At 41.3% G+C, this 27,355-nt stretch overlaps 1 protein-coding gene across 50 annotated transcripts; it reads right to left on the bottom strand.

The window, feature by feature from the left end:
- Positions 1-210: 210 nt before the first annotated feature.
- Positions 211-27,355, bottom strand: LOC119174730 (uncharacterized). 50 transcript variants are annotated; one of them, XM_075889486.1, is made up of 25 exons: positions 27,252-27,355; positions 26,727-26,810; positions 26,017-26,094; positions 24,082-24,177; positions 20,667-20,684; positions 20,427-20,444; positions 20,183-20,200; positions 19,801-19,818; positions 19,662-19,679; positions 19,420-19,437; positions 19,173-19,190; positions 18,928-18,945; positions 18,676-18,693; positions 18,433-18,450; positions 18,189-18,206; positions 17,962-17,979; positions 17,716-17,733; positions 16,844-16,914; positions 13,324-13,389; positions 10,553-10,683; positions 9,712-9,874; positions 8,384-8,500; positions 7,014-7,118; positions 3,301-3,387; positions 211-1,315 (listed from the first exon to the last, which is right to left on the bottom strand). In XM_075889486.1, exons 1-25 carry the CDS (start codon positions 27,331-27,333, stop codon positions 1,139-1,141), a joined length of 1,491 nt encoding a protein of 496 aa, XP_075745601.1. In that variant the 5' UTR covers positions 27,334-27,355; the 3' UTR covers positions 211-1,138. The 50 variants fall into 50 exon arrangements, with proteins under 50 accessions (XP_075745601.1, XP_075745602.1, XP_075745603.1 ...); XM_075889487.1 differs by having other exon boundaries at positions 20,427-20,441; XM_075889488.1 differs by having other exon boundaries at positions 26,736-26,810.

The following is a 27,355-nucleotide window of genomic DNA, read 5'->3' as shown; positions in this document are numbered from 1 at the left end:
CCCTCTTTTTAAGCCTCCAGGTTTCTGCCCCGTGGATAAGTACAGGCAAGATGCAGCTGTTATATACTTTCCTCTTGAGGGTGGGTTAGCGGCAGATTACCATTCATCATTTGAGAATGTGATCCACTGCATCCTTATTCATGGTTTGGCCACATAATTACTGCTAAATATATTGAGTCCATGAATAGATACATAATAATGAGAATTGAAGAAAGTGCATTAAAAATTTTTATTTTTGCAAAAGTACTCAGCTTGTATTACATGAATTTATAATACATTAAATACACATATAGGAGAGAAAAAGGTTTATGCACAGCAAAGTTATAAGTACAGCAGACTTATGCATGTCAACATATTCAAACCTCCTAACTCTCTAGAACAAATTTTCACGCAGATCTATAAAGAGTGCACTGTAACACAGTAAACTAGAGTGTCTTAAATTACATGTCTTGGTTAGTTACCTCAATGAATCGTTAAAAATCATAATGTCCTGTTAGCTCAATACAACAAGAGGTATCTTTGCAGTACAAAATAAGCACATGATTCCATGCTGTGTGATGGGTTCACATAAACATATTTCCTATAAGACTTACTAAAAAATTTGGTTCTTTACTCAAAACTGCAAGCAGAAGTATATTACAAACGAGCACTTACATCGCAAGCCTGCTTGCCTGCAGCTGCTTCTTGTACAAAAATAGAGCCAGGAAAGAGGTATGATCAGTAACTGAATGTATTGTTAACAATGCATTGCTGTCAGCTTACCTTGTTGACATTGCTGACTGACACTTTTGGTGGTCTGCCTTAGGGTTCTAATTTAGAGATTCACAACCTACAGGCAGAGCACTTGGCCTCAGTGAGTACAAAATGGACAAGACATGCCGGCCTACTTTTCATAAGACCAACGACACTTCCAACCAAAATTTATTCAGCACACAAACGAAACAACAAAGAGGTCTTTGCCGTCTTAACTTTCCAACATGCTCAAAACTCTGCTTCTCGGTTCTTTGGCTGATGACTGTGGCACCTGTTATTTCAAGAGCCAACGAAACTAGGTTTTAGCAAGCCTCTGGCGCATGAAAGAACCCTGAGCCACATTGGCTGCGGCTGTGATAAGTTCTGTAGACCAGAGCGTTGCTGGCTACTTGCGGCACATTGTGGCATCGATCTGCGTCACACTTGAAGATATCATCATTATCTTGCGCCTGTACATAGGGTCCTTCTCGATGGGGTTGCTGTGTAAGTAGACTGTCGCCAGCTTGGGGAAGTTCCGAAGCACTTCCACTTCTTCAAAGTTTTCTATTAAGTTGTTGTTAAACTGCACAGAAAAAAAAAAACAGAAGTCTTAACATGAAAACGCGCCACCAATATGGTCATTAATTTGCACATCAAAAGAAAGCCCGCTCATGAAAACACAACTCAGCCTGACTGCTTTTTACATAGCTATCAAAAATAAACAGGGCCTAAGTCAGTGAATGTCATCTAATAACTATAAGATTATTCGTGGATTTAATTGAAGTCGTTAAGACCAATGTGCAGTGAAGAGCAGAGGCTACTCAACATCGCAGAAGGTCGATGACGTCCTCACTAACGTCACACCACATGCACTTGGCATGGCTGCACACCGCCTTCTCCCATGCCCAACTCATCTCCTCTCAGTCCCCTTTCTCTCCGCTTGAACACCTGCATGTCTCCAACCTCCAACTTGCCTCCCTCCTCAACTTGCCTCCACTTTACTACTATGCCTTGTCCATCTTCACCCTCGCTTCTCCTTCCCATCGTTAGCTATACAATACACGACTATGCTATGCTTTAACACACTCTAGTGTTTTCCCTCATCACTTCCACTTCCTTTCCCCACCCCTTGCTATACCATGCTATACATACACTCTAAGAAAAAAATGGAGTATTCGGGGAGTAGTTCTGCTATACAACAATAATTGTCATCTAACTTGCTCGCATTTCCTTTCTTGAAAACCCGGTACTGGGCAAATTCCTGTCAAGAATGCCATGACACACTGATAATGCGCACGTCGTTTGTGACCACGAGCTACCGAAACCGTGGTGATAGCGCGAAGAAAGTACTCGATGTAGATGACGATTATTGTGGTGTAGTAGAAACACTCACCAAATACTCGATTTTTTTTAGAGTGCAGGTATGTTTTACCCTCTCACCTCCCATTTTCCCTCCTCCTTATGATCCCATCCAACTACTCATCCACAATTCCCTTTCTCACCCCCTTGCTTTTCTAATACATGGCTATGCTATGCTAGGAGCTATGCTAGGCTATGCTATGCTGGGCACATACCCAATAAGCAACTTATGCACAAGTGGCTCATATATAGTGGGGTGGAGGTGAGTACTGGGGCTTGCCAAATTAGTGCGACACATAATCACTTCGCTATGGTATTAACTATTGCTACTACATTCAAGCTCAGCTTTGAAAGCTCTACTGTAGAACTTTCGTCGCCTAATGTACCTTTCATCATTGTGTGTCGACACTATGCGAACATTGACACCATGCTCTCTAACAGAGTTGGTATAAAAAAACCACATGCAATTTTGAACAACTTGTGCAATGTTTAGCTGTAAACAAACTAGCCTACAGAATTGGTCACAAATGCAGCAAAAGCTCATTAACTCAGAAAATCTGATAATGCTAACCCCTTCCAACCAATAGTCACTCAATTTCACAAAACGCGTGGCAGAAGCTGTTGAAAGCGACGAGCATTCGAGTCTGGGTCTGAATGCTGGCAAGAAGCTTAACTGCTATATCGAACAGGATAAACATTCTGTTACCGATGAAATAATTATTTTCCCATATGTGCAGCAGCACACACTTTAAAATAATGATGTGGTACGTGACCGCGGTGGCAGTACGAGAAAAGGAAGGAATCAATAATACTTATTAAAATACTTAATTATTTTTTTGTTTATTTATAAATAATGCTATCCCTTTTAGAGATTTTAGAAAAATGGGATTACGAAGTAACAAGAACATCGAAGCAAATTAATTGTTAAGGAAATCACGAAATGAAAATTAAGCCTTCTACACTGCTCTTACACAGTATAAAAACCAAGATTTACATATTCATGCAGAAAAATAGGATGTACTGATACAACAAACATTTGCTTATTGTTTTCTTGATGCTCTGAAAAATTTGGTGATGACTTCAGACATTTTTTCCGGTCCCGTGAAATCAAGATGAATATCACTAATAAGTCTGTGAAAAATTACCACTAGTAAAAAGTAAAACTATGTGCCACAATTTACAATATTAGGAATGGGTGCAGTTTCATACCCAAAATTCTTCCAAGTTGACAAGCTGTTTAATGTTGGTCAGGTGCTTGATCTTGTTGGCCGCGAGGTCTAAGGTTTCTAGTTTCACCTGCAGGCATGAGAGGAAAACCAAAATTAGGAATAAAAACCATAAGTAGTCTACAGGAATTATCCTCGACTCAATGAATTGCTGACTGGCTATGCTTTACACAATGCTCTTAAACCATCTACCAAAAAATACATTACCTATTTAAAAAAGCAAGCAACCTTGCACGAGCGGCTGAATTAAGTCGTGAAATCTCACCAGGCGCCTTTTTTTTGGCACGCCACCTACCCAGTGCTGGCCTCCCATCATAGGCAGAGGAAGGAAGGAAGGAAAATATAACGAAAAGAACGGCAGGGAGATTAACCAGCCTATAGGCAGCCGGTTTGCTACCCTGCGCATGGGAGGGGGAAGAGGGAGATGAAAGATAGAGAGCCGAGAGGGAAGAGAGATAAACACAACACATTCGCCAGCACACGCGCGATCATAGGCAGACAGTTTTAATATACCCGTAGGAGAGGGGCACACGACTTGCTTTCACACATTTTATTATACATATTGTGAGCATTGTTCATACACTTCATCTTTCCATCTGTAAATACCCATCATCATCGCTTTGGCCTGAGCAGCAGGGCTCTGGCTCAAGTGCAAACAGAGAAGAGTCTTGCGGCTCAAACATCTCAGGAGTGGTGGATTGTGCTGTGCGGTCCCTTAGTCCTCTGGCTCTGCCAGTTCCTTCAAGCCTTCTACTCTGATACGCCCCTGGAGCTTGGTTCAGCTTGTCATTTGCACCAACAGTACTCGGCAATGTCTCAAGAAGAGCCTTCTAACACTGGACCATCTAGGATGTCTGCCCGGACAGAAACCTGTCCCTGCTTGGTCGCCGCATCTCACAAAAATTCACCGATGTTTTGTGGCCAAGACTTGGTTTGTCAATCACGAGCTTGAGTTCCTTGGTTAGACCTCATTTAAGCATCGGCAGAGACAGATATAATGGCCGTCTTTTTGCTACATTTGTATTTAAACTCTCCAGTTACGGAGAACCATATTTACTCTTTTAAAAAATTAAATTTAATTCAGAATACTTTTCTTCTTTGCGATTGTGGAACTACATAAAATAATATTATAGTTAACAAGTTATAGTGTAATTGTAAATAAAAAAAAAAAACTCAAACAACTCTGCATACAGGATGCTCTGCACTCATTAACATAAGAAATTGAATATCTGACAAAATACCTGTCGTATTTCTTAGAATTACATGCAGACTGTGACTCAGGCAACATAAACTTCTGGGACTTGGTCATCACTTAAGGTTTGACAGCGTGAAAAAATACACCCGGGACAGGAAAAAGACGGGACAAGCGCTGACTTCCAAGTAAAATTTTATTGACAAGAGGGCTTTTATTATACCCGAGTGAACAGAAAAAACAGAGAAAAATGACAGATGTAAAGATACGAAATATCACGAACAATCACTGAGCCTGCTACGCTGACCCTCGCACCTAAAAAAACATAGCTAGGCTGATGACTTGCTTACGCAGGCGCTCCTTTCAAGCGCCATCAGAGCAGCCTCATAGATTATACGCTAGTGTTCTTTAAACTTGCCGGGAACTGTTGTCTTTTCGAACAGCAAAGTGCACCTGCACGTGCTCACGTGTTACGCCAGGAAGCCATCTTTGCCATTGCGAACATTATTGGCGTGTTGCTCCGTAAGCGTTCGTTTAGGCACCTGCCCGTCTGGCCCACGTAGCATGCACCACATGACAATGGGGTCCTGCACACCACACCTAGCGCACAGTCGACAAACTGCGTTCTGTGCATAACCATACACTGCTTTCCGTTTCTCTTTTTGTACTGTACTTTTTTTGGGTTGCTAAACCTTAGGTATGCTAAACCAACTAGCCCAATCAGTCAATTTGTTGGTCGTCACACCAGGAATGATTGCAAAAGTGACTACTATTTGAGCTGCAACCGCAATAACTGTAACCTTCTCCACAAAAAAGACACGTGAAGAGAGCGTCATTTCTACAACAGTGCAAGAAACTTTGTCATCGTTCATTAAATTATTGCCGATGTGAACAACACCTGCTTTAAACTCAGCATTAGGATATTGAAGAGTTCTTGGTGCACTCATTAGAATTTCCACAAGAACACCCTTGCATTTCGTCGTTTAAATAAAAATGCCACAGCCATCTTCACACAAGCGTGGCTACTTTTCGGCCAGTCTTTCCAATTTCTTGGCTATATTTTTTTTTGTCTTTTCGACCTGGCAATCATGCCTAAAGAAAGAAGCTTCCATTGTGCAACTGAATTTCATCAACATAAACTCCAAGGTGACTAAAAATTCAGCCAAAAAACGATCGAAACTTTTGGAGAAAAGCGACATGTTATTGCCCAGCAATAAGGTTGCACCTCCTTGACTGACCAGATGATGCTACTACATACACTGTAATGCCACAACTTCAGCCGAGATTAATAAAATGGTTAGCTTGTATGCAAAATCTAGAGGTATTGGAGTGCGCAGTTAACCAATGCAGAGTTTACCCTAACTGATACTGATGTATAAAAAGCAGCCCAGCTGTTTTACTCGTGTGCCGTGAATAGAGAATGTTGAATTATACAAAGTGGCCTAGGCTGATTATGAAAAAAAAAAACTTGGCCATAAAATGAAATGCAAATACAGTAGTAGCAAAGCATTAGACAGTCGCACCAAAGCTTGTACTGTTTTATTCTGCATCATGTAACCACCAAAACAAATGATACAACCTTCAATGATTAAAGCAAGTTGAAAGGAACCCTGAAACAGTTTTGGCGTTATTGTACAAACACATTGGGCCGATAGACCAAGTCCCAAGGGTTATTTGAGACCGACTTGAGCTCTTTTGCTTAAACTGTGTAATTTATTATAATACTTAAAAAGCTGTGGATCGCTGCAGATCTTTGCGACTCGGCCAAGCGCGCTTTCAACCACCCATTGACATAACAACATGCTATGGCCACTTGACGAGGCCAGAGCACGTCAGCAGCTATTTCACCGTGGCTGCCGACCTGATTGGCTGTCATGGGCTATAAAATGCGCGGAAGTAAGATCGGCTGATAGGGGGTGGCACCTGTCGGAGCAGATATGAACTACTCCGCGACTCTTCACCTCTGTTGACAGACAGCGTGCGTGCTGCCGGGCGCGCAATGGGGTGGCCTCCGAGACTGCGCGTAACCTGTCGGCATGCGATCTCTGAGGTCTAGAGTTCAAATGGTTGAATGCCTTCATGAGATGGCCAGCGATGCTAGCATGCCTATTAAGTTGAGGAGGCCAGGTAGATGTGAGAAGAAGGGCATGTCGTAATTATCCGTAGCGTTCTTGGTACACGGCGTGCCACTAAATCTCTAGTGTGAATGGTTTGATGATGCTCTAGCCTAAACACTGACAAAAAAAAAACGTTTTACGTTCCTTTTAATGATGGTACGTGCAAAGCCACCCACCCTCCTGACTAGCCCTTCACCTTGGCACCTACAACATAATACATTGCCCTCAACGTCAACACATGGGCCACAATTGTGGGAATCGATAATATATATATATATGCATATATTGAATGAATGGAACTCCATGTTTTTTTGAAGTTACAATCTACTCAGAAGCAGATAGGGTACAAACCAGAGGGTTTGCATGGAAAATAAGACGGATACTCACATTGTTTTCAAGGTTTTCAATTTGCTCAATGCCGTTGTGAGACATGAACAAGTGGCAGAGATTCCTGTTCTCACTCAGCCCTTCAAGTTTCACTATTCGGTTACTCTGGCAGAAAAAGAGCAACAATCATTCACGCGATCAGCCCAGAAAGAAATTTGTGCAATGCAGAGAGATCAGTACAGAGAAGGCTATAGTTGAACTTTAAGGTAAATATAGTTGAACTTTAAGTTGAACTTTAAGGTAAACAAAAAAATATCTTGTCATTTCCTCGTCAATACTAGCCTGTAACAAACACATGGGGCCATTATCATACCAGTAAGTCTAGAATGGCTTGAAAAGGAGATACTAACAGTAGTTTGTTAAAGTACCATGAAATTCCGAGAAAGCCCCCCCCCCCCCCCCCCCTACTCCCCTTTGCTGAAGGATAATCTGACCCAATTTGGGAAGAGGGCACTTGCTCTGTTCCGGACCGAAATTCAAGGTGGCGGTGGGAGAACTACTAAAAATAAATTCTTATTTACTGTTTTTATTTCCATCCGCCTCTGTCAAACTCCCCAAACGACTCCTCAGCGTCGCACGAAAAAGTCTACTCCTCACACTTTCTCTGCACAGAATAACGTTCTTCTAAAGGTATATCGCCATCACTGGAGAGTCAGGTGTGCAGCACACCATCTCGCGAACCATGTAGCGCACTAGATACAATACACCCGGTAAATGATTCAGTCCCCATTACTGCTGAAATGGCTGTCAAGCCTTGGATATGAGTGACACACAAGTGACGCTCATCTCAGAAACAGAGGTTACCGTAAAGAAGGAGGGGGAGAGCGCTTGCTCGGGTGGGGACGCTAGCTTTGCATTTTACGATACAGTATAACCACATTACAACAGACCTCCATAGTGAAGAGGATTTTAAAAAGTTGTTAAAGAAGTACGTAAAATCTAAGCACTGCTACAACAGACTTTTATGGAAACAATGAATGGGTCTGTTATAACCGGAGAGAATCACAAGTCATGTACAAATTCATTCTGAATGGAGCATAAAAAAATAATTTTCTTTTAATCGCATTTTCAGTTTCTGTAGCCCTTTTTCCGTTCGAGTCAAACATATCTTCACTGAAAACTACAAAAAGTTTTTTGCGCCTGCCGAGTTGGTGAAAATCATTGTGAAAGTCAAGGGGACAAACACACACACACCTGTTTATGAATGTTATATGCAGTGCTATTATGCGTAATAACACTGATTGGGCAGACTTTTGCACAGGACCTGACTTTTCTTGTTCAAAAGCAGCACTGTGAAGATTGTGAATAAGGCAACAGTACGCGAACGGCTAATTTCTGCGAGGGAAAAAAAATAAATAAAAAGGGCTCACTTGAATACTAAGCAGTTCCAGTTGCTTGAGGTGTTCGAGGTTTTGAAGCTTGGAGATCTTGTTCTTTCCCAAGAAAAGGTTTTTAACATTTACCAGTCGGTCCATGTTCTCAATGACCTGCGATTGCCAATGAGACATCATGACAGTGAGAACACTCTACTGAACGCTGGCCTACGTGCCAGCTGTCAGCTTAAACTTCATCCAGCAATAAACCTGTATTTGGGCTAACAAGATATTGCAGAAATGAAAAAATTAAAAAATATTGAAATGACTTGGAGCAAGAACAAATGAAGCAAAAAGCCACAACTATTGGCACTTGCTACCCCTAATGAATTGCACCTGATTAGTGGATAACTTACATTTCAAATAACTGCATTTCCTGTACTTACATTTAGTGGCAACTGTCTCCATTCTAGTCATTCTGTCAGCTAAAGATGTCTAACAATCTACGCAGCAAAAGGGCTTTTCATGTGAATTCCTGGTTTGCTTCAAAAAAAGTAATATGAGAGGTAAGAAAAGAAAAAGATGTCTCAGTTTTGCCCCAAGGACAATGCAATGAATGTAATAGCAAAAAGCCCTGCCACGATGGTCTAGTGGCTAAAGTACTCGGCTGCTGACCCGCAGGTCGCGGGATCAGATACTGGCTGCAGCGGCTGCATTGTTGATGGCGGCGAAAATTTTGTATGCCCGTGTGCTCACCGTTGGGTGCACGTTAAAAAACACCAAGTGATCGAAATTTCCGGAGCCCTCCATTATGGCATCTCATAATCATATGATGGTTTTAGGATGTTAAACACCACATATCAATCATTCATGTAATAGCAAAAGAAAAATAGAATACTACATGAAGAACGACAAGCATTTCGAAACTCCCAGTGTGCCGCTCAAGCACAAGAACGCATGAGCTAAGAACTGTCACACGTCGATACGCAGTGCGCTGCTTATACACAAACACGGATGCTTAAAAACAGTGCACAGGAGTACACGGGACAAGCACAAACTAAAAACTGTCACATTTACTTCTTTGTGTTGATTATGCACATTGTGTTGACTATGCACAGTGTTGATTATGCACATTCCATGGTTCTTAATTTGTTTTTTAGCCCTATGGATCTCCTGCCCAGTGACATTCAATGAATTTCGTGCCCGGTGCTCCACATCACAAGTGGGTAGAAAAAGGGCCACTTTTTCGTCCGCGTCTCAAGGGCTGTTTTCTAGTACCTATCACTTTCTAGTACACCTAAAATTGCCTAATAACATTAAATTATTTAACGACACACTAAGAAGACCTAGGAGCTAGAAAAAGAGCAATCGCGCATAATACTCGCCTTTATTCGGTTGGAACCCAGCTCAAGCAACTCAAGGTTGACAAGTGTGTCGAGGTTCTCAATTTTTGTGATCCTGTTGTTCACCAGGAAAAGTTTTTTTAGCTTCACGAGGCTCTCGAGGTTTTCAATTTTCGTTAACCGGTTGAACGAGATGTCCAGGATTCTTTGTCACATATGTGCAAAGTCATGAAATAAAATAAAATGAAATACGAAAATAAATCTTTGTGCAGTGTTCGTTTTTTTTCCACCTTGGTGACAGCATTGAACAGTTCAGTCCCTTTGGAACCATAACGAACTAGATTGAATTGGCGATGAATAAAAAATAAGACATCAACGTTAGTGCACTAGATTTTTGCCTGTTATGATAATTTGCTGTTGCCGGTACTTTAATACCAAATAGTCGATGGTCGAGACAGTTTTTTTAGCCCAATAAGGAAACATAAACTAGTTAAAACAGAAATGTCATATCTGTCCAGTAAACATTTAAACAAATATAGGTACTTCATTTCTTTAGAGCAGCATCACGTCACAATAATAAGTGAAAAGAAAATTGTGTAAGCTAGCACCAAATGCCAATAGATTTCAAACACAAATTTGTTAAACTAAACACTACACAACTCGTTATAAGGGTAGCATACCAAATGAAATACAAGATGACCAGCCACTGCTCAAAATTTCTAATACATATGTCCAATAAGCATTCATGCCTTCATTTGCATATCAAAGATTAACTGTACTCGGATCACCCTGAAAAGGCTAGTGCCAAGAATTTAACTACATTAACTGTACTACAATTGAAGTCATCACACTTTTTATAGAAAGACCGAAATGCTGTACTCACTCAAGGTTAACCAGACCATCAAGATTCTCAATCTTTGTAATTTGGTTGTCGTAAAACTCTAGCTCCTTCAGCGTTACCAACATCTGCACATTTTCGATCTTCTTCAGCAAGTTGTTCCTAAATATTAAAACCTAAGGAAAAAAAAAAGACAAAGCCATTAGAATTCAACCTTACTTACTGATTGAATGGAGGTGGCAGAATTCTGTGACAACTATACAATTGCAGCAGGTCTGAATTAATTTCATTCCATGAGAGCCCACAACAGGGTTATGTTGGTTTTTATTTTGGTAATTTAAAAAAGCCATCTGATGAGTGATGCAGCTTTTTTTAGTATCAAAATTTTTTTACATGATTACATTTTTTCATCACCAATGATAAATAAAACATTTGGAATTGTCGCTTGCTCGATTTATCAGTCAACTAAAGAACACAGTATGAACTGCATGCGCAGCACAGCGACTTGACAGGCTGCACTGCGTTGCATTTCACCACTTAACATTATGAAACCATCTTGTGATTTCTATGAAAGTGAGATATCGTACAGTGCTCAAACCAAATGCAATCCCTTGGATGGCAATAGCTAACACTTACAGGATCAGGTACAGTTCCCGTCGATAAAAGAATAAAAAAATGCAGGCATCACAGGAGTTATCACCAAAGCTCAATACGCAGAGCATCACGTTTGTTCATTTTTGCAATACAGAGGTTGTGGGTATAGCTCATAAAGACAGCTAGTAGTTCCTTAATTCATCTAATTTTATTTCACTTCGATTTATCACTTCTACACTTTAGGGCAAAGAAATATAAAATTTACTTTATGTTTACCCTCGCTTCATGTGGTGGTGACAAAAAACAGAGGAAGGAAAAGAAAAAGAAATTTGGATCCTCCCTTCTTGTTCATCTCGTTTGCCGTGGTAACTTACTAATATTGTCATGTCACTAAGCTCCGGAATGCAGGATAGACTTGAGGCCCCAACAGAGATATTACGACGAAAGGGACAAGCAAGAACACCTGTCTGTGCACTTATATTCAAGTTCACCCAAAGAGCCCCCAGTGGTCAAAATTAAGCCACAGTCTCCCACTACGGTGAGCCTCATAATCGCATTGCAGCTTTGGCACTCAGAACCATTGAATTAAATTTTCCTTTGCTCATTAATCTTATCATAGTGAAGCCAAAACACAAAGTGCCCAACAGTATTGACACATCTCGTTCTATTTGTGAAGACGCTAAAGCAGAAGTACAAATGCACAGAGGGGGGTGCAGATTAGAGGCTATAAACAAGTGCATTCACAGATGGATATATTGGCACATGCATACCTGCCAACTTCAAGGATTCTGAAAATGGGGGGAGGAGAGAGAAGGGTGTCATGCTGATTTATTTTGCCCCTTTCCTTTTTTGCATAAAAAAAAATGGCAATAAAAAATAGGGGCGGTTTGGAGGGGAGGCAGCAGTAAATATCTGCGTTGCGCAGTATTTTAATGGCTTGGAGTGACTGAACTCCCGAGGGCAGGGTTTCCCAACTACTACTGTACAGTAGAAGGTGCGATCTCGAAGGGGCCAAAAATACCTATCAAAACAACTAGCAAAATCTATTTCTGTCAAAAGAACTCGCGTATGTCTTCCTGGGACACATCTGAATGGATGGGATGGACGGGCACTTTCTGTATACTTTCGGAGTTCTGTCAGCTACATCATCGCCACACATGATCGCGTCAAGAGCAATCGCGGTTCGGTCCACAGCGGTTGTGGCAAACGATAACCACAGTTCTGACAGTGCGTGCACTGGCAGCGTGTGTCTTTTCGAAGCTTCGAGCACGCTGCTATCGGGTACTGTTTGATGGTTTCGGTATTAAAGTTCATGCAGCCCGCCGCGATGAAGAAAAGTGCTCGGAACATTCAAATTTTAGCGCAATGAACAAATTAGAATTTGGCTGGGAAATTTCACGAATTCGTATCTGCTGGTTTCACATTATTGAGATTCTACTGTAGGTTTAGATTAATGTCTCCTAAATTCGTTTACCATAAAATGTGATGGGTTCCCAAAAAGCCTATCGGATTGGGCTGCACATTTGTCAATGCGGCCAGATCACGACCCTAAATTTCAATTTTCAGGAGATTTTTGAGACAACCGTACAAACGTTAAGAACTGGTCGAAATCCTGGAGTCTCCCGGAAAGTCCTGGAGACTTGGCAGGTATGCACATGGCTACAAGGCAACAACACACGTGAGCTTCAAATCATTGTAGTCCTTTCCAAAGCACTTGTCTTTTCATCATCATAAATGCATCATACGTACAGTAGGCTCTCATTAAACAGAACCTGAATGTTCTGTTTAATAGGAATTACACTGACTGAGAGATGACCAGGAGTGCAGAATACAAGAAGAAAACCAATATTTTTAGAAGTACTTGATCCAGGTAGGCAGCAGTTCTGTTTAACAGATTTCTGTTTACTGAGAGTCTACTGTATTTGATTTACAGGAATCATGAAGGCTTCTTGGCACTTCACATACCTTTAGTAGAAAGGTGGGTCAACTCAATAAATCATCTCACATTTAAACTGATTAACGAACATGCTCTACAAAATGTTCAGATCAGCACATTATGTGCATGCGCAACACAACACTCACGGCACACGATTTGCTTGCTTTTCTGTGCTACAGTGAAGGTATCGATGATTGGCCGCAATAGCCTCTGCAGTAAATAGTGAAAGCTATATTAACCACCCAAGTGAATGCTTGTCCAAGGCAAGACATAATGCATCACTGACCTCTACTTTCCGCAGGGGTTCCAAGTTTGACACTTTCCCAATGCGGGAATGGTTGAAATCGACGAACTGCATCAAACAAGCGAGAAATGCAAGTATTTTGTCAACTTCACAAGAGAAAAACAGAACAACAAAAAAAGCTGCCCCATTAAAATCACACAGCTTTAATGAGTAAGAGCTAATAACAGTTGTGCCATTAACAAAGTCAAGAGCTGTCATGGTACACACGCTACTTTCATCGTTTACTTAATGAATTTGCTAAATGATCTTTCCACGACACCTCGTGTAAATCAATGACACTGAAAAAGTCCTCTTAACTATCGCACCAAACCCAATTCGCCTCTGTTTATTAGACTGAATTCAAGAGCTTGAGCTAAAGTGCATACAGCCCTGTTTATAAAAGTGCGGCCCCCTATGTGGCCTTTTCCCTCTTTGCATAAAAGCATGGTCTACAACAATACCGGAGAAAAGATCAACATAATGTGCACTTTCTTTGCACTGAAACTAGCTTTAGGAGCGAAGAACACTCGAGGGTTCCGAGCACCAAAATGTCTTGCTTTAGCTGGATCGTACTGATCGTGAGTCTCTTTTAAAACTCGTAAAAACAAATAATGCTAAATATCGATATGTTAGAGCGGCGGTTACAGGTCTGTGAATTAGGTGGCAGCACAAAAAAAAAAGCTGTTTTACAACAATTTAAAGAGACACCCAAAATACCATGAACACAATTACAATTAAGACTGGCAGTCTTCCTTCAAAATTCACTTACATTGTATTCATAACAGGCTTTAGCTTTCAAGATGAGGGAAAGCTTACTTTACAAAGCAACGTTAGTTAGAATAGCATAGATAGTATAGTATAGTAAGTACATGTCGACTTACTGTACATTAGCACACAAACTACTATACAGCTGCCCTGCACATTAGATGTAAAAATACAGGGGGACCTCGATTATACATCATTCAAGGGACCATGCAAAACCGTCGTACGTATAATCCGGGTGTTGTATAAGCGAAAAACTAAGTATTACAGGTAGTGACACTTAGCTTTGCCCCCCGAAAAATGGGTACAGACCACCTGAATAAGCCCACGGCACGACCTTGTCCCTCTGCAAGGCAGCTAATGGCAGCATTACTTAGTTAAAGGAGGTGCGAGCAAATCTTTATTCTCAGCTTCAAAAAAAATGTAATCCAACGCACATCTTTCTACCAATAAACACAGTCCGAAAATTGCCTGTGCATGAGAACGAAACTGAAACCACATTGCCAACAGCCTCCCATCAAAAGAGACCAGATACAGTGTCATCGCTATCACATAATGACGACAGACTGCGAGTTCGCATTCAATGCCCTTGTTCGTGACTAAGCTGTTTGCGTTATAATTTGTTGGCTTGTGAAATGCAACTAGAGATGTCCTACTCTTGTTATAAACGTTGATAATCAGTGAAAGTAATTTTGCATGGTGAAAACAGCTGCCTTCGTGCGCAAGCTTGTGACTGTGAGTGCGACAAAGGCAGGAGATCAGCTGTAAGTTGACCAAGATAAGTTTCCACGGACCGGAAACGTGAAAATATCAGCTTTTTGGCCAGCTGAAGCTACTCTGCGGAGCTCGACTGGGTAATTACTCCGGATACGCATGCATGCAATCAAGGCGTACATAGAAACGCCTGAACTTCCAGGAGAATAAATTTTCCATTCTAAGGAGACATTTTGTCTTGATCTATACTTTTCTAATCATCAACCTAAGGGAATGCAGGCTCATATTTCAGCACTAATGAATATTTGGAGGACGTTTGATTTGAGTAAAGAAGGTTTTGTAGGGGCGAAGCTCCTTATGGCGTGGCTTGTGCGTCCTGTTGTCGTATTACGCAACCTGTGGCACATATCTGCACACCGATGGCACGTATCTCAGCATATCCATGGAATGAATGGTGATGAGTGGGGCTAAGCGTCTGTCAATCCGTCTGCGCTGACAGCAGAAATGTGGTACATACTCTCATTTAGTCCTTGGCTTGCCCACTGGATGGTGGTACTTGAAGTGTTCACTAGATGGATGGATGGACAGACAGACAAGCAGACAGACAGACGCACGGATGGATAAACGGACACACGTACGGATGAACTGATGCACAACGGACAGACGCACAAACGGGTACACGTACGGATGCACGGACAGAAGCACAGACGGATTGACGGGCGCTTCGCCCACTCATCATCATTCATTCTTTGGATATGCTGTGATACTTTTTTCTTTCAAACAAAATCTGAAAGTCATCGTAAGATGCGAAAATGGCATAAAACTGTATCTTATAACCAAGAAGATTAATATATTACTTCTATGAGGATTTTGTGGGAACCAAACTGATTCATCATTAAATGTGGGTCGTCGCTAAACCGTGGGACGTATGATAGAAGTTCCACTGTACACGTATATAACACTACAGAGAGGTGGCGCCAGAATTCCAAAATGTGTGCCAGGAAGGATTTGCAGCTTACGTATTTAAGCTATTTAAGCCCCTAATAGCAGCTAGGCTCCTTTAATTAGTGCTTCCATATTTTCCATATTTGCAATAAGTATGTCAGAAAGATCTCTGCACTTCCAATTATTTAGGTTAACGTAAAGCCAAGACCGGCTGTTGTCAGCAGCCCAACAAATACACTCAAACCTCATTATAACAAAGCATCTAACAGGCGAATAAGATCGTTATATCCAAAAATTTGTTATAAAGGTTATTCTTAACGTTTCATCTGTTGCAAGACTATTTTTCATTTATTTAGTTATAACCAATATGTGTTCATAATATTGAGCTATGAGTGTATTACATTTTAAGCTAACCTGTAGATTTTTCTTGGAAGTTATGTACTTTCGTAATTTCACATGCACCAGAGTGGGGCCCAAACAGCCCACAAAGTTTGTTAGCGAGGAGACCGTACAGTAATATATGTTCTGAGTGACAGGAAACGGAACTGATTTGTCGGGTCACTAACCTGACAAAAAAAAAAAAAATTAAGGCAGCTTATTGGTGCTAAGCTGAAGGAATGTAGCTTCGTGGCCTTCCTCATTTCTCTTTATTCTTGTTTTTTCTTCCTCTACTTTGTTTTTTCTAGCTCTTTCGTTTGTTTCGTTTGTTGTCTTTCTCGCTCCTTCTATCTCTCATCCCCTTATATTTATCACTTCCTTTTTTTCTCTTTTTTTTTTCTTTTCGAAATTGCTTTGTTCTCGTCTTACTCTATCCTTTTGATCTCCTTTTTGCGTGTGTGTTTCTTTCTATCTCTTCGTCTCATTGTCTGAAAATTTCGTCGCTCATAATTATTGCACCCCATGCCAAATAAATAAGTGTAAGTGTCTTGAAAGCAAAAAAAAATGAGTCAGAGGGTGGTGAGAACATGTGCCAGTTCATGATGAGGATAATTTTCTAAACTGCAGACGGAGTTTCTTTGAGCTTAATCAGGACCGCTGTTACAAATATTTGAACACGACGTCAAATTATATCGAGGTGCCACTAGTACACTTCACAACTCACCGTGTCATCGAGCCCGATACCTTCCAGAGATATTTCATTTACTTTGGGTCCTTTTGGCCTGTGCTCCTCCTCTGTGAATGGTTTAGGAAAATGCCGTATTAGTAAGAAGTCCAAATTTACTAAACAGTTATAGTTTATGGTTAGCATGATAGCGGAGGTTAAGGGAATAAAGTTGCCGTGCAGCAAAAGTTCATTGTGGACATCGTCTTATAGTTTAGCGGGATAGCGTTTACGTAGTTTATGTGCCCCAGCTGGGACAATGTCACCACCAATCGGATGGTTAATAAGTTAACAACAATGAAAAAGAAAAGAAAACGAGAATGCTTGCCTATGCCATCGCGTGAAGCATTGTTACAAGTTTATTTTACTATTAATAAAAGCAAATAAATATGAACTGCGCACCAAAAGCGAAAAAATTATGTTGCTGATTTGTTTACATCGATCTTGTAGTTAGGCCTCGACGCGTTCGAAATGGGACGCTGTCTCGAGAATTACGCTGCCAACTTATTCACAATCTCGGTTATCGAAGTTAACTGAAGGCAAGCAAAGCCGCTTTAAACAGTCATTTGCTGCAAACAAAGCGAATCTTATAACAACTACGCCAAAATCACTTCGAAGCGGGCGTCCGAGAGCGCCACCATGTTTATGTACACTACGTACACTTACGCTATCACGGTAACCTTAAATCTGAAAAATACCGCGCGTACGGTAACCCGTACGAGTAATGTACGTATCTGCACATGCGCACTTCGATTCCGGTATCACGGTATGCCCGGTATCCCGGTGAGCCCGGTATACTATAACTGTCTACTTTCTAGAACATGACTACATACTTGCAGCTAATTTCAAAATGTAAGCAGAATGCAGCTTACCATGATGGTCTGTGCAGGCTAAACAAAAGGAAAAAAAAAAAACAGATCAAGATTGACACTGCGATGCCACAGCAGGTCGTCCTTAAGGTAACCATAAAGTTAGCTTTTAGAACAGGAAGAACCTCCAGTACAAACGCTTCAATATAGCCTGTGAGAATAGATTGCGATCGCCTTACACTCGAATGAAAGCAAAAACATATTTTTTTAATAAAGAGCATTTCAAAATGTAAACAAAACGCAGCTTACCCTGATGGTCTGTGCCAGCTAAAGAAAAGAGAAAAAAAGGAACAAATCAATACTGACTCTGGGCTGCTACAACTGTAAAGTTTTCTTTTAGAACAAGAAGAACCTACTGTCCAAATGCTTCATTAAAGCTTGTTAGCATAGATTGCAACTACGTTACACTCAAAAGAAAGCAAAAACATAATTTTTTAATAAAGAGCATTTCAAAATGTAAACAAAACGCAGCTTACCCTGATGGTCTGTGCCGGCTAAAGAAAAGATAAAAAAAGGAACAGATCAAAATTGATTCTGGGCTGCTACAGCAGGTCATCCTTAACATAACTGTAAAGTTATCTTTTAGAACGAGAGGAACCTAAAGTCCAAATGCTTCATTATAGCTTGTGAGCATAGATTGCGACTACCTTACACTGGGGAAAAGCTAAACATTTTTTTAAAGTTAAGAGCATTTCAAGATGTAAACAGAATGCAGCTTACCCTTAGGGTCTGTGCCAGCTAAAAAAAAGAGAAAAAAAAGAACAGATCATAATTGACTCTAGGCTGTTACAGCTGGTCATCCTTAAGGTAACCATAAGGCTATTTTTTAAAACAGGAAGAACCTGCAGTACAAATGCTTCATCATAGCCTGTGAGCAAAGATTTCCACTACCTTACAGTTGAAAGAAAGCAAAAATATTTTTTAATTAAGAGCATTTCAAAATGTAAACAAAATGCAGCTTACCCTGATGGTCTGTGCCGGCTAAAGAAAAAGAAAAAAAAAAACAGATCAATATTGACTATGAGTTGCTACAGCAGGTCATCTTTAACATAACCATCAAGTTAGCTTTTAGAACGGGAAGAACCTGCAGTCGAAATGCTTCATTATAGCCTGTGAGCACAAATTGCAACTACCTTAGACACGAAAAAAAAAAAAAAAGCGAAAACATTTTTTAAAATTAGGAGCACATCAAAATGTAAACAGAACACAGCTTACCCTTATGGTCTGTGCCGGAAAAGAAAAGGGAAAAAAAAGAACAAATCAGTATTGACCTTGAGCTGCTACAGCAGGTCACCCTTAACGTAACCAACAAGTTAGCTTTTAGAAAGGAAAGAACCTATAGTCCAGATGCTTCATTATAGCTTGTGAGCATAGATTGCGACTACCTCACACTCGAAAGAAAGCAAGAACTTTTTTTTCTAATTAGGAACATTTCGAAATGTAAACGGAATGCAGCTTACCCTTAAGGTCTGTGCCAGCTGAATAAAAGGGGAAAAAAATAACAGATCAAAATTGACCCTGGGCTGCTACAGCTGGTCATCCTTAAGGTAACCATCAAGTTATCTTTTAGAACAGGAAGAACCTGCATTTCAAATTCTTTATCAAAGCCTGTGAGCACAGATTGTGACAACCTTACACTCGAAAGAAAGCAAGAACATTTTTTTTTTAATTAAGAGCATTTCAAAGTGTAAACAGAATGGTGCTTACCTTTATGGTCTGTGCCGGCTAAAGAAAAGGGGGAAAAAAAAACAACAGATCAAAAGTGACCCTGAGATGCTACAACAGGTCATCCTTAATGTAACCATAAAGTTTTTAGAACACGAAGAAACTGCTGTAGAAATGCTTCATTATAGCCTGTGAGCACAGATTGCGACTATCTTACACTCGAAAGAAAGCGAAAACATTTTTTAAATAGGAACATTTTAAAATGTAAACACAACACAGCTTACCCTTATTGTCTGTGCCGGCTAAAGAAAAGGATAAAAAAGGAACAGATCAATATTGACTCTGAACTGCTATAGCAGGTCACCCTTAACGTAACCAACAAGTTAGCTTTTAGAACGGGAAGGTAAACACAACACAGCTTACCCTTATTGTCTGTGCCGGCTAAAGAAAAGGATAAAAAAGGAACAGATCAATATTGACTCTGAACTGCTATAGCAGGTCACCCTTAACGTAACCAACAAGTTAGCTTTTAGAACGGGAAGAACGTGCAGTCCAAATGCTTCATTATAGTATGTGAGCACACATTACAACTGCCTTACACCCGAAAAAAGCAAAAACATAAGAAAAGGAAAAAAAAGTAACAGATCAAAATTGACGCTAGGCTGCTACAGCTAGTCTTCCTTAAGGTAACCATGAAGTTTATTTTTTAAAACGGGAAGAACCTGCAGTCTAAATTCCTCATTATAGCCTGTGAGCATGGATTGCGACTACCTTATACTCGAAAGAAAAACATAATGCAGCTTACCCTGATGGTCTGTGCCGACTAAAGATAAGGATAAAAAAGGAACAAATCAATATTGACTGTGAGCTACTACAGCAGGTAACCCTTAACGTAACCAACAAGTTAGCTTTTAGAACGGGAAGAACCTACAGTCCAGATGCTTCATTATAGTCTGTGAGCACACATTACTACTACCTTACACTCTAAAGAAAGCAAAAATATTTTTTTAATTAAGAGAATTTCAAAATGTAAACAGAATGCTGCTTACCCTTAGAATCTGTGCCTGCTAAAGAAAAAGAAAAAGAACAAATCAAAATTGACTCTGGGCTGCTATAGCTGGTCATCCTTAGGTAACCATATGGCTATCTTTTAGAACAGGAAGAACCTGCAGTCCAAATGCTCCAATATAGCCTGTGAGCACATATTGTGACTGCCGTAAACTCGAAAGAAAGCAAAAATAATTTTTTTAATTATGAGAATTTCAAAATGTAAACAGAATGCAGCTTACCCTGATGGTCTATGCCATCTAAACAAAAGGAAAAAAAAAAGGAACAGATCAAAATTGACTCAGGGCTGCTACAGCAGGTCATCCTTAACGTAACCATCAAGTTAGCTTTTAGAACGGGAAGAACCTGCCGTCAAAATCCTTCATTAAAACCTGTGAGCACAGATTCTGACTACCTTGCACTTGATAGAAAGCAAAAATATGTTTGTTTATTAAGAGCACTTAATAACACAATGGTGATAAAAAATCAAATTGGGCATAAAAAATGTCAAGTGGAGATGATTGGACACACGTACCACACGTGTGTCGTGCTGTGTCTTATCTACATCTGTTGTCAATGTCTTTTTAAGCCCATTCGGGTTTCCCGCCTTCATTAATCTAAATCAACTCATCCAAATGTAGACTCAGTCAAACCCCTTTATAAGAGACGCTGATGTAAGAGACAAATGGGTATAAGAGGCACCAGTGCTAACAAAAAAATGCGGGTACACAAGAAAATGAATCCGAGGCACCGCCCTTCTAACAGACGTCTCGTATAAAAGACTAACTGCTGCCCGAGGTATGCCTCTTATAAAGGGGTTTAACTGTATACGCAGCAGTACAATGAACCACATCACAAGAGCAACTAGTGCACATGCACGTGTGCTGGCACCAGCTGTGCAAGCGCCCAGTAAAAAGCATGTGCAATGCAAGCAAAAACACAGCAAACATGCACGCGAAAACTGTCAGGGCAGAGCATACCAACACACGTCGGAAAAGTGTGACAGCTGTTGCGAAAAAAGCTCACAGAAGGCATGACTGCCAATATTCAAATTTAGAGGTTCCTGTACGGTGTGGTGACAATGGTTGTTGAATCATTTCAAACAGCTACAACGTAGATCTTCTGCAGAAGGCATACACGTTCTTGGCTGTGTGAATGCTAGCAAAGGGTTGACACAGATTTTAATCAAGGGCTGCGCAGCCAGCTTTTACAATATTCATCCTATGGTTAACTAGTATGAAATTAGGTGATCTTCTATACTAATGATATATCAATTACAAAAAGTGTTACGTAACTCAAACATAGTCTGAAGTTTATTTTACAGTTTGGACAATGCATGAAAGAGGAACTGCCACAATGCCAGAGTAAAAGGCGTGTTTATAAACGCCCGACTAGGCTTCTGGTACCACGAGTATGGCTGACAACAATGAACGACTGTGGAAAAAGCACATTTGGCAAAATTACAAATGTAAAGTTGGTTAAATACAGCATAATGAAGATGAATAAACTAAAAAGTATAATAGTGGAGTCTGCAGCAAACAGTAGAAAAGTACAATTGACACTTTGCGGTCCGTTGTCGGGCAAAGGGTTAAGTGTCAGTTGTACTTTTTAACTGTTTGCTGCAGACTCCACTATTATACTTTTACGTTAATTCATCTTTATTATGCGTGCATTGTCGGGGAGTGCCCAACAACGCACGCTGCCCGACAATGCAACACGGCTATAGTGGTTCGCTGTCGGGCACCACCGGAGAGGTGTGTTCGTGGTATAAATTTCGTGGTTTTCCTATTGGAAGTCAGGCACATCTTTAAAATACATGAAACAGCATTTCTTGAGGATTGAGTGAGCCTGAGTTGTTGAGGTTTACAGTGATGACAGTAATTTGACGGGGGTGAGTGACGACGAGGACAGCGATGAAGACACCACCTCCTTTTTTTTTTTTTTTGCAAAACCTGCTGTAACAACTCTAGCCCTCAACCCAGGAGAATGTAGAAGTGGTATCATACACTGCCCAAATATCGCTAAAGGAGTTGGTTGCAGAATACAAGAAGAAAAAATGAATGTCCCCTGAAGTTTTCTTCCACAGTTCGTTTTTATTCGCTACGCCTGAAATTAGGAAAATAGTTTCGGACCAGTAGAGCCGGAAAGTGGATAAATGTTTTGGACCGCAAAGGGTTAAGCTAGCGATATTTATTCAGCATGCTGATTGGCTGTTTTATATACCATTTAATGTAGTTAACATGATGCATCCATCGGAACTTCCAATAAAGGAGTGCTCCCAAAAGAACCTGTACTCATAAATTCTTTCAAGACTTGCTATATAAAAACGAGATATAATCTCAACTGTTTTATTAATTGGAACAAAAATCATATGCTTTAATGATTCTAGGTAATTTTTAATTGAAGAAGTAAGGGTAAAGATGTTATCTGAGGGCAATAAAACATTCGTTTTGTGGGCATATAACACAATATCTAATGTTTTTAGTATTGCAATGATATTATTAATGTTAAGGGGGCCCTGCAAGACTTTCTGAGCACGGTCAGAAAACACTGCCATTCGGTAGAAAATGCTCCTGACAACAAATGAGCCAAACAATAAGCGCAGCAAGCAGCCTGGAATTCACAATAAATGATGAAAGTCAGCTGAAGATTGCTTTCTCTTTTATCGACAAATGATGGAACACGCACGAAAATCACTCGTACAAAGCCCATCTATCAGCCATTGGCTGATTGGCACATGGTGCACTCGGTCGTTAGAGATTGCCGCTGGACAAGCGACTACTTGTCCACGGCTACGTGGACAAGTAGCCGCTGGAGGCCGCTACTTGTCCACGCGTGCGCACGTATCACACTGAAAAAGACGCGTATTTAAAAAAACAAAAACAAAAAAAAGTTTTGAAGGTAACAAGGCGCGCGTGACATATTCTCAATGCCCCTGCCATCCCTCCCTGCTTAGCTTTCAGCGCTTTCGTCGGGACTAGAGAAGAAAAAATTCAATTGCAGCATGCGACAAATCTTTGTAACTCCACTCGCATTGGACGGACTCCTGAAAATTTTGCGGCTGTGAATTCGTGAGGCAATAAGTTCTTCCAGTGAATTCATTCCATGGTTGCTTGAAAAGTGTTTCAGGCCCTTTTTAAGAAAAAAAGAGTGGTACCTAAAATGAAACCTTGCAGAACGCCACAGGTACTATTTGCACTGTCTGACTGGTACCTTACGTCATCAGGCTTAGATGATAAATAGATCATCGGAGGTAGCTCATTGCTCGCAAATCCCTAACAGGAAATAACAGCTCCTGTGCACTAAATCACTGTGCGCACTAGACAGCTACGAGAGCAAAAGCGATCAGCGGCCCGTCCACTTTTTTAACAAGCGTGACAGCCTCTCTATCACAGATAAAATATAATGGCAATGGTGACATGTGCAGCTTATTACAAAGAAATGCAGGCTAGCAAGCTATAGGCTACCTTTAGTCCAGATTTAAGATATAAATGCTTTTTTTCTTTTTTGCCGAACACTAATGCAGCCTTTTCATTTTTTTTAAATTTTTTAGGCTGCTGAAGCGACCCCTATTCCCTTCTTTAAGACTACCATGCTATTTGCTGTGCTCCTATGAGAGTACAAATTGGAATGCAAGAGCACGATCTTGTTCCGTACCGAGGATTGGTGAAATGGTCACTGCAACGTTGCAGATGATCTTATTATCTTCTTCGACCTTCTGGGCAGGTCGCAGTAGGGCCCCTTCTGTTTTCACTGAAAGCCAAAGCAAAAGCCCATTTGCAAGATGCACAAGTGCTGCCTTTCAACATAAATCGGAACAGCGGCAATGTGTGAAACAAACAACGCTGCCTGACCCCACTGAATGGGAAAATGAGCATAGAGAAAATGTGGGATGCCGTTTGGCATAAGATCGAGACCTTAAACATCCCACCTTCTCCCTTGTTTCTAGTTCGCATACTGTACATCAGAAGTGCGCCGACAGTTAAAGGCTAAAAAGAAAAGAACCAGCAGCCATGACACTTCTTCATAAATTTAAAGGGCCAGTAAACAACCTGGTGGTTCAGAATTTCTAATGAAGGAACAACTGCGCACTTGTACCAAGTGAACATGCTGCTGCAAGAACTTTGGGAATAAGTGCTGTAATAAGGAAGTTACAGGGCTCAGGACCACCTGCTTTGGTTAGTCTCAGTTTATCGCTCGTCCTTCCCACTTTTTAGGGGCAAAGCTTCTTAAGGCTTGGGTCTGTACTGTATGTAGTTGTAGTAGGTAGCCACCGGTGGCACATACCTGCTCTAGAGCGGGTATGTGCCACAGGGGATGCGAGATGGCGGCACTTAGAGTGTTCACTAGATGGACGCACGGACAGACAAACTAGCAGACGGACGTGCGAACGGACTCACGGACAGACGCATGGATGGTCGCACAGACGGACGGAAGCAAGAACAGACAGACAGAAGCAAGGACGGGCTGACGGACGCTTCGCCCCACTCATCATCATTCACTCCGTGGATATGCTGCGATTTTTTTATCCCAGCGGAAAGGAGTAGGCGTAGACCTTTGTCGTGACTATGCCCACTTCATCAACGTAACATGTTATTGGCATGCAGCCAACAACCAAGCACGGCTTCCCCCACGCAAGCACGTGTAAGAGCGACACGGGGAGGAAGAGTGGTGCGAGCAACACAATTCCCCTGGCGGTAAAGTAGCGAGACGTCTCTTTATATCGGAAGCTTTCGTTCTGGCAATACCGCTTTTCCCAGTAGCCTCATGCCCTACGAAACGACAGAGGGCAGCAAAGGAAAATTAAAACGCAGACAGCGCGTCCAAAACTGCCTCAACACTTCGTAGGGCAAAGGAACAATCAAGAAGCTCAGGGGTGCGTAATGTTGCCCACGGGCAAAATTTCATTACTTCGCGCACAAGGAGGACTCGCCAGCCAAAGGAAAGGAGCACAGGAATTATTCTTCGACATGGAGGATCTGTGTCGCAAGCAGCACTGCAATATTCACAAAGTATGATCACTCCGGTCTATTGTACCAATTAGCATGGTTATTTATGGGATGTAAAAAAACACGTCAGAGCCTGTTTACTGACCCTTAAAACTAGGGCAAAAGTTCTAGATGACTGGGTTCATGCCATTAGCCAATTTTAGACATGATTTCCCTTGTGTGCTATAAAGCACTAAAATCATAACTCTCTAAATGTGCTTGAGAAAGGCATTACATTATTTTGATCTCCTGCAGTTATGTACAGCTTAATGTTAGTTACAAACTATTTTTCCATCCTGAATGAGGTCGTGTATGAAAGCCTCAAGCGTTGAATTCAGCAGCAAAACATACTTCTTAGCTGATGAGTTACTGCAATTATAAAAAGAAATCGGCCAGTCTAGAGCAGCAAGTGATAAACAGTTAGAGCCAAGCAGAAAGCAAAGTTTGATGACATCAGCACTAACGAAAAAAAAACGATTAAAGACGGTGCACAAAACAAAAGCCAAATTTGCATGCTATTCAAATCATGCTAAAGCACAGATGCAGAGGAAATTCACAGTGTCAAGCATGGGCACCAATAGTCTCTGGAATCTCCGTGACCTACCACTGTTTGCGTCAGCAGCGGCAGGCTCAACAGCCCTAGCAGCTTCTGGAGTTCCTTTGGCTTCTGCACTCGGCATCGCTGTCAACATGGCAGCATGGAAAAAATATAGAAACATTGCCTCTTTGGACAAATAAAGAACTAGTTGGTTCAAGGAGTAAGAGCACATAGTGTTCAACTCTACTTTAGTCAGCTGTTTCCCCAAAGAAAGCAAAACTGACAATGGGAATGTGTCGGACAGGACTGCCTAGAGTGCCAGGGTATAGTGTTTAGTGAGCAAACTAAAATTTCAAGAAGATACAAGGCAGTGATGCTGCCCTGCTGCCTAGCCTGTCTTTTTTTTTTTTTTTCAGTCTATAACGTTTTTAGCAAATGCAGTTTGCTGGCACTCTGTGCGAGTGGTAGCACGAGCTTGTCATCTGGCGTGCAATTCGACGCGCATGAAGATTCTAAAACAACGAGCTACGAAAGAATTAATAACGACTGCGACCATCTTTTTTCTCCTTCCTAGCACAGACAGAAAAAAAATGATTCAGAACTACGGCAGTTGATTACGTAAACACCGAACAGGTAGTGGGGCCACACTTGTCAGCTACGTTTAAATGAGTCTAGATTCGAGTAACTAGTCTAAGAGGACCTGGTTTGTGTCACGAGACGGATCAAACACGACACACGACGACACATGACAGAAACGATTGCGATTTCACATTTACCTCGCTCACCTGTCGCTGCTAGGTCCGCGCACGGTTTGGGCGAATCCTGAGCGCCCGGCTTGACCTCTTCCTGCTTGTACGGAGCTGTAAACAGTACAGCGACACGAAAGCGTCAGTGCAGTCACACAAGTGCTCCCCAGAGAACTACACAAGGATGTCCCAAGATGGGAAAACCTTACGACCGCGACAGAAATCAGTCATTCCGGAGAGATGCATCGAATAAGCTGGATGCACTATCATTACGATCGACAATCGCAGTTGTACTAGAGGATTCATACAGCGTTAAAATGTAAGCGAGCGGCACATCGTTTCCTTGTCAAAGGCGTGAAATGTGCAAAAGTTCGCGACTACCTTCGCAGGCAGCGTCGATATCCCATAACGCGCACGTAGGTGCCTTTGCGACACAAGAGAATTTTCGTAGTTTTAGACAATAAACGTGCAGATCTAGTTATCATACTATCTCGGAGAGTGCTCGAGAGTCGACAGCGACTGAAAACCACGCGAAAACAAGTACTAAATACTTGCCTGTCGAATTCCCACATTTGCTCATCTTTGGAAACTGGCACCGGAAAACGGCGACGGTGGCGTGCCCTACTGGATATGTCATAAAGCAGCAGAACACCTATATA

Source organism: Rhipicephalus microplus, chromosome 3 (genome assembly GCF_043290135.1).
Source record: "Rhipicephalus microplus isolate Deutch F79 chromosome 3, USDA_Rmic, whole genome shotgun sequence".
Taxonomy (NCBI): domain Eukaryota; kingdom Metazoa; phylum Arthropoda; class Arachnida; order Ixodida; family Ixodidae; genus Rhipicephalus; species Rhipicephalus microplus.
The sequence above is the reverse complement of the archived record's forward strand: the minus strand, read 5'-3'. Positions and strand labels throughout refer to the sequence as shown.

Coding starts and splice junctions, on each gene's coding strand:
- LOC119174730 (XM_075889486.1), bottom strand. CDS start 27,333: ATGACATATCCAGTAGGGCACGCCACCGTCGCCGTTTTCCGGTGCCAG. Junction 26,095..26,726: donor AGCAGCGACAGGTGAGCGAG/GTAAATGTGAAA, acceptor CCATGTTGACAG/CGATGCCGAGTGCAGAAGCC. Junction 8,501..9,711: donor TGGGTTCCAACCGAATAAAG/GCGAGTATTATG, acceptor TGGCAATCGCAG/GTCATTGAGAACATGGACCG.